This window comes from Sebastes umbrosus, chromosome 18 (genome assembly GCF_015220745.1).
Source record: "Sebastes umbrosus isolate fSebUmb1 chromosome 18, fSebUmb1.pri, whole genome shotgun sequence".
Lineage (NCBI taxonomy): Eukaryota > Metazoa > Chordata > Actinopteri > Perciformes > Sebastidae > Sebastes > Sebastes umbrosus.
Genome location: NC_051286.1, coordinates 19,899,903 through 19,912,436, shown reverse-complemented (window position 1 = coordinate 19,912,436; position 12,534 = coordinate 19,899,903). Strand labels below are relative to the sequence as shown.

The window sequence follows — 12,534 nt, the reverse complement described above, 5'->3', positions numbered from 1 at the left end:
CATTAAGATGGATGGAGGCTCTTTGCTTCTGTCACTCATGGTAGCTCATTGATAACACTCTGTCTGTGTGTGTGCGTGTGTGTGTGTGTGTGTGTGTTTTTCTTTTCTGTTGGAGCCAGTTTGTCGGACTAAAAGTCGCGACAAACAGTCAGCGTTTAGTGACACAGCAAAACAAACAGAGATGAGACAGGTAGACGAAATGGTTAAGAGTGAAGGTGAGAGAGGAGAGGGGGCGATGAGGAGGAAGCAAAAGGAAGGGGAGGCAGGGCGAGACGGTTCTTCCACAGGGGAGCCAGCAGCCATCCTTCTGAGGGAGGGGTTGGGTTGTTCCATGACTGTGCCTTGGTCTTTTAAATAAGAGATATCCCCGCCCACCCCCGAAAAAAAAATATCCACCATCACACCTAAACAGAGCCTCTGTCCCCGCTGCAATAACCATCAGTAGCCTGTAGTGTATGAACTGAGACATTAGTCGTCATTTACTCAGGAGGTGAGAGGGGGGAGAAGGACATCCAAAAATAAAATAAAAAGACAATGGCATTTGTCTCTGGATGGACATTGGCTGGAAAAACCAAGGCAGTTACTCATTTTCCTCCTGCAAAGCAAAAAGCCACATAGTGTTATTGCCCCTTTTTTCCGCACAAAGCCCTGCAGTGGGGGCAGGTAGGAGGACAGAAAGAAGGGAAGGGGGAGTGTCGTTCAGGGTTAAAGTGATGGAGGGAGGTCGGGAAGAAAAGAGAGTGGGGGGGGAAAAGGGGAGCTAAAAATAAAAGAAGAGCATGCTCATCAACCTGCTCAATTAGTGCAATAGGAACCAGCTCGAGTGGCAGTTTGTTTTGTCTGAGCACTTATGTTATGGAAATGACTTTTTTCCGGAGCTTCTAAAAAGAGGTGGATATTTATGCTGCGTCTGATTGCAGACTTGAATTTAAATGGTGAAAGAGGGAGGCAGGGAGGACAGGAGAGACAGAGGAGGAGAGATAGGGGCGAGGAGGAGGGAAGGAGGGGAGGGGAAAAAGGATGGGCACACTCAGGCAAAGAAATTTGTTTGTGAAAAATGCACCACTTATTCAAGAGGAAGTCTTAAAATCAGCAGAGACTGTCAGAATGGTCGTGAGCAGAGGCGGAGAGGGAGGAGGGGAGCTGCACACACACACATTCAAACACTTCCTAATACATCCTTCAACCTAAAAAAAAACCTAATTTTACAGGGAATACATTTAGCTTGTTCTTACAAGACCATCTATTTTGTGGATAGTACGTACACTACCAAGATGGAAGCTTATTCAAATGCAAAGCCTCCACCGTCTGGGGCTAAAAATGGCTCGCATTTACATGTTCTGTCATAAATCAGGGATGAATTATAAAAATAAACAAACATAAAGTGGTGGCTTTATCAGTGTTGGGATTCACGTTTTTGCTCTGTGGTATTGAGGCCACGGTAGCGTTAACAGCAGGTGCGATACGGGAGACTTCAAGGCTATCTGGCTGGAACGAGTCCAGTTTGTGTGGCGCTCTGAAGGGCAAAAAGGACGGAGTGACAGGTGGAGAGTTTAAAAGCCCAAACCACCGTCCAAGTGTGAACACGGGGGCTGTCAGCGTGAGAGAAAAAAAAAACTGTACATGGACATGGGAGTGACAGATACTAAAACTTGAAAATAGAAGTGAAGGGCCATCTGTGAGTGCCAATAGGTTAGGTTAGTTATGGGATGTCATTGCAAGGACTGCAGCTTGACAATTAGAGGGTTTCACGCCCCTTTAGTGGTTTCTAGCTGTACAGAAAGTTTAGATTTGCCCAGGTTTTGAGAAATCCATCTCTGAGATTTCAGCCTTCACCCAAATACAATGGAAGTGTATGGCGTTTTTATTTGTGTTGCTCACAGCATTACATTTAAAAAATTGCACAGCAACATCTACAGTATTTCTTGATATATCATCCTGGTTTCCAGTAAAACTACTTCCTATCAAAGAAATAGTCCCTATGGCAACTGTTGAGAGGGTCTTCTGTGAATCATCTGGACATTGGGCCTCATGGAAGAACTAGTCATATGAAGGGATTTGTTCTAAACATACAACTGATTTAGGGTGCTTTCACAATCCATAGTCCGTTTGGCTAGTCCGAATGAGAGTGAAATTGATATATTTGGTTTGTTTTCTTTTTAGTCTGGTTCGGTTTCACAGTGCACAAATTAAAAAAAAGAAGTTGCTAAAAGGCGTGTACAGAGTGAATTTATCTTTTTCGTCTCGAAAGGGAAGTTTTGATGCTGTCGAAGCTTTTTCAGTTTCACTCAGCACTAATCGACTGTGCACAAATCCCCTTCTCCTCCAGTTTATGACTTTATAAACGTCACTATTTTTGTGGACTTTATTTAGCATATTCTGTCTGATCTCTTTGGCCCAGATGTCAAGCAAACATCTGACTTTTGCAGAAGTCCAAGTCAGTCCTCACCAATTCATGTTAATCTGCCGTTTACCTGTGTCCATCTCAACAAATGCCCGCACAGGCAGCCTGCATTTTGCGTCGCTTGGAAACGGTCCGAGACCACCTCTCGGAAGCTTTCTTGGACCGGTTGTTTTGGTCCAGACCAGAGTACGATTACTGCGTTCACAACTGCCCAAACACACCGCACCAGAGTTCGATTAAAATGGACTAAATATTGGCTTGTGAAAGCACCCTAAGAGAACTTGTTGCATCCAATTTCCCATATTTATATATATTTATATATATATATATATATATTTATTTATTTCCAGGTACAAATGAAATACACAAGTGGTCCAGAACTGTCGTACCATAACAGTCATGAACAGATATGTCTTTCTTCACAAGAGTTTGACTTATAATGAATTATAATGCCTCAATGATTGAATTTGGAGTTTAAATGTCACAAAAATCAACAAAAATAATAAAGTACAAACTGATTCTTCTGTTCACCATATCATCAGCCGCATGGCTTGACAATTTACCGAGAGGTCGGCCAATGATTCCCGATGACACGCTGTTGGAATCTGAATTATTATCTTCAAATCTTCTGACAATTTGTTATCTTTTGTTATCTGCTGATTTCTGACAGCAGGACATGAAGCTCTGCGGTGCGAAATTGATTATTATTTTTACTCTTTGATAACATCTTTGGGAATTAAACTTGCCACAAATGAAGTGCAACAGGTAGTCTTATATGGCATATAGGGGCGTTGAATAACGGTCAAATCTCACAAACGCGCACTTAATTAAATAGCAATTTACAGCAAATTTGTCCAGTTAAAGAAAGTTTTGTGAATCAGACTTGAAACACTTGCATCAGTAAACACTGAGATTTAGGTTAACAATACGAATATGTTCCTGCATGAGGCCCTTTGTTAGTGGAAAGAACCACTGCGGTTGTCATTTTTCAATGCTGTGAGCGGCACTGCACAAACAGAAGTGCATCCACCTCTGTAGTTTGGCAGAAATCACAACACAATTGTCTTAAAACTTGGACAAAAAAAAAACTCAAATCTATCTGCATGGCTAGATACCACTAGAGGCAAGTGAGAGCCATTTGTGTGAACTGACCCTTTAAATACAGCTAGCCAGAACAATGCTGTTAATTGAAATTTGAGGGGAGTGTTACGGTGTCCTGTCTTCCCCTCGGGCTGAATGGAGCAGCAAAGGGCTGAGCGGTGCACTCAGGTCTCAGCTGCAGTGTTCACACAGACACAGTAATGGGCTTTAACACAGCTCTCTACCCATCTCATAGTCATAACACTCTCTGACTCACAAGCACAGAGAGCCCATAGGTCGACGGAGAGGTGGGGGGGGGACAAAGGGAGAGAAACAAATGGCATGGAAACATGTGCCGGGACTGCTCAAAAAGATTCTGGAGCTTTTTTACATTACCGTGGTGCGGGAGATGCAGTGGCCATAAATTAAATGCCTGCAGAGCACACTTATTGGAAAATCCTGAGGGGTAAAATGGAATTACCGGAGATGATCTGTCTCCCTGCTCTGTGCATCCCTTTAAAGGGTAGAGTAATAGGTTTTTGGGCGGGGTGACGAGGGGAGACGTGCGCATACATTTTTGGGGCTGCATTACATCCTTCAGGTATCATGGGGGGGGAAGATGGCAGGTTGAGTGGACACGTACTGTAGGGTTAGGCCTGAATACTTGAGGCCTGAGGAGAGATTTTGTTGGAAACACCATTTTAAAATGTCTTCGCCCTAATGTGGAGACTGAGGAGCATCTCCCCTAGAAGAACATTTCCACATTTTTCAAGCAAATTTTCATAATTACGTTCCCATTCCATGCTGCTAAATTCCAGCGCTTTGCCAATTAAGCCTTTAATTTCTTAAACGAGTCATTGGCTTGGTGTGTGTGCATGTGTGTGCGTGCGTGTGTGCGTGCGTGTGTGTGTGTGTGTGTGTGTGTGTGTGTGTGTGTGTGGGTAGGCCAGGGAAAACAAGTGTGATGTGCACTCCCTCACCCTCCAGTATCACATCTCTACTTTAACTCTGACTAACGGCAGCCTGCCTGGATAACACACACACGTCCTTGCATCCTACGCGCACACACACACACACACACACACACACACTAAAGCAAACATACAGTAAAACATGTGCACAATACATTTACACACGCACACATTTTCCCCTATTTCAAGCGCATACTGTTCACACACACACATGCCCAGCGTGGTGGTTTATAGAGAGCTGACAGGGGGTCTGAACGGCATTGAGTGCTTCCCTGAATGAGATGGGCGAGGGAGGGAGGGATACAGAGCATATAGATGAAGTCTCTCGCTCTCTTTCGCTCTTTTATTTGACCTCATAAAGATGTGGACAGTTGCGAGCCACGTGTAGCCTCAGCATAATTCCAGCTGCACGGAAGGAGTGACCCGAGCTGCACATGGGAGGCCGTAACTCAATGACAGACGGGCCTTTGGCTCTCTTTGCTCCTCTCTGACCGAGCTTCCGCCTGGCTATAAAAACACCTCACAGCTACTGTCTCTCTCTCTCTCTCTCTCTCCGTACTCTGTCTCTGATCTCACGTTTTTATTCATTTGTTTTTGTTCCCTTTCTGTCCTTCTCTTGTCAACTTTCAAACGCCGTCCTCTTCTCATAAGCAGCTCTCATTTCCATAAAGTCAAGGTGCCTTGTTTGAATCAACAACAGCCGCTGACAGTGTCGCGTTAGCATAACGCTGACACTCCTGACTTCATTACGTCAAACTAAAGACGTCTCACAAAACTAACAATTAGTATAACAAATTCATTCCAGCGTGAAGTCAAATGAGAAGATTTCTATTTTAGACATAATCTGGCTGAAAAATGGCAGTGTTATGACTATAAATCAAAGCACTTTTACAATTAATTAACCAATTAATGAGAATTTGCTCTATTAAACTGTCAAATTAAACAAGAAAAATCAGACAATGCAGGCGGTGGCAGGCGTGAGGATGAGCTTGATGAAAATCCTCCTCTGGGAGCGCCGGTGTCTTTCAGGGTACGCATAAATGATGTGGCTTGGTACCGGATAAGAGGCGCAGACGAGACAATCTGATAGGCAGGTTGACCCTCTAAAGTCACTTCCGTCTCCCAGGAAGCTTTTCTGCTATTGTCAAGGTTACAGGAAGACTCGGTGTCTCCTTTTTTTATTCTTGTGGTGTGTACGAGTGTCTCTGTCATAGGAGATGAGTGGCCCTAGTACAGACGTGGCTCCTCTACCTCTGTTCTCTCTCTGGTCTTCCTCACTCCCATTCCGATTCAGGAGGAAACAAGTGTATCTGTGGCGAGCGAGGAGGCCGCGGCGGCTGATAAGCAGCTCTCAGCTCTCTGCTCTCTGATGAGCTTGCAGCGGAGGCGGCGTGGCTGCGGGGCGAAGTGGCAAACTTCCCTAAGGCATTTCCAGCTACCGCTAGCGACTGTCTTTCTGTTTGTCTTTGTCGCCGCTCGCCACTTCATCCCTAGCTGTGCAAGCGAGAACAAACACACACTCACACACAAACAACACCAAGGCGGCAAAAACAATTTTGGGTCCAGGGGACTCTCAATCAAGCCGAAAACACCTGCAAGGATTTGAAGTAAGGATGAGGACATTAGGGAATTATGGTATTCCCTCCCCGGAAAAAACAAGGCAGATGAAAAAAGACATACTTTTCGCTATCAGACTTTACACACGCGTGTGCGCACATACACACATCTAGAGACACTTTAAAGGTCTGTATCTGACACACACACACACACACTAGTATGCAGACAAGCACTCACGGAAACAAAACAGCCCGTGAAGACAAAAAAATATGGAGTATGAAGGGCAGAATACTAGGGGAATACTTAGATCCACATCAAATGAATACATTAGTGAAGGGTGGTGTTAACCTGTGAAAGTGGTGGTTCAGTAAGCTGTCTCAGATGTGCTTTTGTTTTGTCCTTTGTTTATGACTCTGAAATGTCTTTTTTATTACGCTAACCAAGAGTTATTAGCATATGAAAAGGCTGTTTTGCAGCATAAACTCAAGAATTAGCAACAGAAAAATATGGTAGCTCGGGAGACAAAAATCCCTCTGCCCACAGAAGACAGCGTGGCTTTTGGCAAATTACCACCCAAAGTGTAGAATGTATGATTCTTTTGTTTTGGCCCTTTGGTGAGTTTTTAAAGCATCCCCAGTCATGGAACATTTTCACTGCTCATTAAAATGGAAATGTGGTTAAATTGCCCTACATGGGGAGGAAAGGTAATGACGAGGGTTGACCTTTTTGTCTCCAGTTTCAGATACATTCATTTGAGCGGGAAGAGGGAAGGAATGGCTGCTGGCCCTGTGTTAGGAACCAAAGTCTTCACACACCTGCAAGAGAGAGAGGGGAAGGGAAGAAGAAAAAAAAGAAAAAGAAAAACGAAAAGCGACACAAATGCGCCCTACGAAAAGAACAGATTGGATCAACAGCTGGTGGGAGGGAAAGCGAAGGCAAACCTTTTCACCAGGTCCTTGAAATACAAGCTGCAGGAAGCTAGAACATTTTGGTGGACTTCAAACTCTTTGCCATCAACAATAATTTTCAGGTCTGTAAACTCTTTCGCTCGGCGCTGCTGGTTCAGCTCCTTCAACATCTCTGTAGAACAAGAAAAAGAAACAGACAACGCCACATTTTGGGTTTAGAATTTGCCTCTCTTCCAAACATGCATGCATCAGCAACAAGAAACAGAACACAAAAAATGTTGAAAAAAGTGCAAGATTGGAGAACACAATATTCACTGGCCAGTCTTAAGAAACACTGTTCATTATGTGATAGAGAAGAAAGTGACAGATTTGATCAAACATTTCAGCAGAGGCATAATGAGATGTGTATATAGATATGCAGCAGAGACGAGTGCATGTAAAAAAGGACATAATTAGCTCTCATGTTCTATACTGTACTGAGGAATAACCAGAGCGTGCGAGAACTAGGAATGAGATAAAAACTAACATTATTGTGAGAAAAGACGTGTTTAGCCGTATTTGACCTGTAAATTTACACTGCAGCACTAGTAGACCTTCAATGAAGGGAAGCTGAATGAGATTAAAAGGCGTCTAAAAGAGATGTGGGCTGAAAACAGACACTGTCAATGCATTATTCATATTGAAATAAAATTCTTTGGCTTCTCACAAGTGCCCTACTCGGCGAGGAGTTGACCTTCAAATGTCGCTCAATGAGAAAACAACTGCTTATCCCCAAATCCCAACACCCGCCCCTCTCCCTCTCTCTCGCTCTCTCTTAGAAAAAATTCCCGCCACCCGCCCTCGTCTTCCTCTCTGGGAAGAAAAAAAAGATAGAAAAAACAGGGAAACGCAATCTGAGAAAACATGCTCGGAGCGAACCAATGTGCTGTTGAAGGCCACAGTACACACAGCGAGTTGTTTAATGTGGTGTAGTAGCACCATGTTGGGCCTGGCCTTACAGTAGCGTCGGGTCGGGAGGGGGCGCTTGTTTCTCAGAGTCTTAATGAGGCACCATGAGGGGATGCTGAGTGTGAAAATCAGCGGGAGGCTAGCAACTTATTCTACGGCCTTGGGAGGGATAACCCAACAGCGCGGCTTTGTTAATCTCCTATCGAGAATTCCACTAAAAGAGATTCAAGTAATAAGCCACAGACACAGATAGGGTGGAACATCGTGATTACAGAGGGAGCCAGCTTTCCTATACTGCCGTCTTTTAGCATTTACGGAGCATTTTCATCGAGGCTGCAGGCTGTGAGGCGTAGTAAACATCTATTTGGCACAAAGCGCAGCCTGCGTTGTATATAAAGGCACATATTCCATGCTGGGGGAAAGATAAACAGTATATAGCCACAGTATGAGATGTATAATGATGTAGGTAAAGAAAAGGTGGCAAATCCTCCTTTGATCAGCAGAGCTACTTTTCGTGAGACTTGTCTGGACTTGTCTGGACTTTCACAGTTCTTGCTTTAGGTAATCAGTAACAGTGGCGATGCATTTGTTGTCAGAAATGTGTAACAAGCAAGGTGTGCGTGTGTGTGTGTGGGTGAATAATATGCTTTACACAGTGGGCTAGCCATTAAATGTGGGAAACTGATCAGACTTGTGATTGTATTGGACACCCGAGCTGAAATAAAAGGAGTTTGTCTTTATCATCCTGAAAGAGGTCTGTGTCGGCGCCAGACTCAAAGCGGGGATTTAATTAACCTGGAATGACACTTGCCCCTATATTTGGCTGGAATATCCACTCATTTAGCTCCCTCCATTCTCCTGACTGACACTGGGGTGCTCCGCTCTGAATTAATTCGGTAGCTGAAATTATACAGTATAAAGACACATGACAAATAAGGTGCAATTCAGAAGCGCGCTTTGGTAAAAGGCTTTTTCTCTCCGAGCGGCGCATCCTTCAGAGTTATCGCATCGAGGAATTAATGGCCAGAAGGGAGAATGACCTGGTTATTAAACATGCTGGATACCAAAATGGGGAGGAAAAAATAATAATAGATGCCATTCTTGACAATATGTCTGCTGCATTTTGGCCTGATGCACAGCACCACACACATGCACACGTAAACACAAAAGACTGGCCTTGTCTTTCATCCATCTCTCTCCACATTCCACTCCGCCGCTGCTTGTCAGCTGGCCAGCTATCTGATTACTGTGTGGGCACGGACTGTGAATAGTGAATACACAGTAGTTTTGAGTTTGCATTAGGGGGAATCTCCAGCGACCGATATGGCTCTCACCTCCAATCAGCCACACCGCATACCATCCATTTGCCCCGAGAATAGAGAAAGTGAGAGGTGGCGGCGTGGGGGGGGGAGGCAGAGAACTCCACTTGTCAGCAAACAATGGCCGCCTCCCTCGGAGCCGTTGCGGACACACCTGAATGCCTGATGGAAAAGCTAATTATGGCTTCTTTGGGGGTGGGTCGGTGAGCGCCCTAGAACAACTCATCACCGCCGGGGACCATGAAACTGCACACGACGTCCCCATTCTCGGGGTTTTGGCACGGAGTGTGAGGAGGTGCAGCCGTGTTCAATGGGACCACGGCGGCTTTGAAACACCAAACGTCTCAATACTGTTAAAGGAAAAAAAAAATCTCTTGAGGACCGCCAAGTTCTGCAACAGACGGATAAAATACTGGTATGGTTTGTTTTTTTGGGAAGTGTACAGAAATTCTCACGGGGGTATGTGGTGCTGCAGTTCTGGAGTACATCATGGGCTGCAAACAGTGATGAAATGTGCTAGGGTAGTTTCCTGCCCCTAAGCCGTTCACAATAATAACAACACCCCGTGCTGGCTCTTCGTGATTGGTTGACGCACTGCACAGGGGGTATGAAGCCGATGCCAACTCTGCTGCTCAGCCTAGTAACTCTACTGTCAAACATCTCCGAGCGCCATGGCCAATGGGGTCCAATGGGGTGCAATATCCAGTAACCTATCAGCGCGCACCATGCCTCTCTACTGTAAGGTGTAGTAAGTCGCTCACTGAGCCGTGATAGGCCGGTGTAAAAAAGGCGACGCAGCGCGCCATTGGTTGTTGAACTCGGAGCCATTTTAGGGTTCTACATGTATGTTACATGACCCACCATTTTGTGTTGAGAAAAAAATCTGAACTATTCATAAGCTCATAATATTTTATGTATTTTTTTGAGCAACTTGCCTGAGCTGTGCAATTTCTGAAAAAATAAAGGGGAAAAATGATATGAAAATATATATATCACAGCTAAACGCATTGGTACAAAGCAGGGCAGTCGTTATGTGACGCTTTTAACACATTTGTGACGACGAAATATCTTAGAATTTGTATTTTCCGTCGCTGAGAAAATGTCTTAAATGGTTTCTTAAATTTAAATTCAACTCACAAATATATAAATATAAATTTCTGGCAACGCATCGGATTGAGCTTTCAGATATTTCGCTCTGAAATGTAAAACTTTGTATCATCTTAAAGCATCTACCTCAAAATGTTTAGATTTTAAAATTTGTATTTATTTATATTTATTTCTTGATAAATAAAACAATGTGTTGATAAAATACAAAATGAGGAAAAGGGTTAAAAAATTGTAAAAAAAAAATATCTTTAAAAATTCTCTCAGAGCAAGTAGAAGAAGAGGACCCTGGGAAGTAACATATATACAGATAATAAAGCTAAAAGAATTTGTGACAATTTTGTAATCAATTTAGGAATTATTTCTCTTATCACTCTCGTTTTCCTTTCCTCATCTTTTCTGAAAAATCATGTCTTTACAGCACAAGTACACATATAATCATCCACCCATCTCTATCCAACTGGATGACATTCTACGTTGCGCAGCAGAAAGGACGCTGATGTGCTCACCCTGACCTTTTTGTTCTCTTTTAAACTTTCAACAATCAATTCCCACCGACGCTCGCAGCTTAATTACCCAGAACAAACCATGCTAGCTGATCAATAACTCAATGTACAACTCTGCCATAATGGCTTTTCTTAAGCTTGGAGGACACTGCAGTATATGGCACATTTTTTACTGAAGCGGAGCATGAACATTTTCCACACCACATACGAAAATAATTACTTTATATCTTCAAAGCGACCAGATGATAAAGCTGTAGAGCGTCTCTTTTACTAATATTTTCTGAAAATGTGTTACGCTGTATGAGCAGGAAATAATCCTTCAAAATAATGTCAAATTAATAAAAAATGTATCAAATTAGATAAAAAAATTTGTATTTAATGTTAGTTTTCTTTACCGATTATTTTTCAGTCATATATGCTGTGTCTGTATTTAATTCAAACCTATTATAGTTTTAAATAACACATTTACATTAAATGTAAAAAAGAAATATTAATTAAATAAATTCACCATTCCAGTTATATTACTCTAAATTTATTTGCATTTCATGGTGATTAATGAAACTGAGATCAAAATGATGAAAAAAAAATAATAAATGAAATTTTTTTTTTTAAATAATCATAATAATAATAAAAATAATAATTTAATATTAACCTTTTTTTTTTTTTTAAATGCAACAATTTCCTCAAGCAATATATTACACTCACATTTGTTTGCAAATAATCTCGCAGAAATGTACCATTTACTGTATGTGATGTTCACTATAATTATTTTGAATTAAATTTGGTTACATTTTTCAAGATAAAATGGAAGCAGATTTTAAGACAAAACCAGTCTACTCTCAGCTTCTTTGAAAGCAGCAGAAGCAGCAGCAGTGTTGCAGGACTGAGAAGCAGATTGGTCCGAGGGAGTCTGATCAAAATAGGCTTCCTACCAAACTTACAAAAGCCTTTTGATAAGTAGGGACCTTTGAGGAATTCCATGTCAAAGAGGAACTTGCAACAGAATAAGAAGAGCGGGCCAAGAGCATGATTCATAGTAAATGCACACAAAAGAAGTCTTTCCAAGCAAAAAGCTCTCACAGTGTTCCCCAAAACATATCTTTCCCCTGCTGAGAACAAAGGGCCCGAAACCCCACGGTAACACACCATATGATAGTGTCAGGAGGGTTTACTGTTCGAGGGATATTACCATGTGAAGTGGTGCTGTTCTAATAATAAAACTGAATCAGGATGAATAAATGATGTGATATTAATTATGGGTTCACTTGTTTTTGTCTCAGAATTCAAAACATGATAGATGTGAGCAGCAGAGTGATGGATATGTGGAAAAAGCAGCTTTCCCCCTGCTGACTTTGAGAAGGCAAACACTTTAAATGGTTTCTCAGTTTCTGACTGCACACATTAAATACACCCACATGCAGCATTCAGCAGGCGGAGAGGTGGTCAAAAGTTCACCATCAGCACAAGTTGTTGGATAACGTAATCTCTCTATTCTGAAACCTGCAGGTCCAACGCGAAACAGCCGGAAAAAAAAACTCAATTTCAGCTCTGATGCCAAGGAGCCATTTAAACAATATTCTGAAGTAAGCCTTGACTGACTCACTGACAGATTTCTCTCTTTCTCTATGCAGCTAAACCTTATTTAAAACCAGGTCCCCAGACCATAGTTTAAAAAAAAAAAAGGAAATAAAAGATTTCCGGAGGATTTTGTGAGTGAGCTAGTTAAAGAGCAAAAGC

At 42.5% G+C, this 12,534-nt stretch overlaps 1 protein-coding gene across 5 annotated transcripts in view; it reads right to left on the bottom strand.

Annotated features, from left to right (window-relative positions):
- Positions 1–12,534, bottom strand: part of LOC119477027 (kelch-like protein 29) — a 254,667-nt gene that overhangs the window by 82,214 nt on the left and 159,919 nt on the right. For all 5 annotated transcript variants that reach the window (XM_037750803.1, XM_037750806.1, XM_037750804.1 and 2 more), the window contains one exon: positions 6,954–7,092. In XM_037750803.1, coding sequence (XP_037606731.1) covers positions 6,954–7,092 — 139 coding nt within the window. The remainder of the gene's footprint in view (positions 1–6,953; positions 7,093–12,534) is intronic.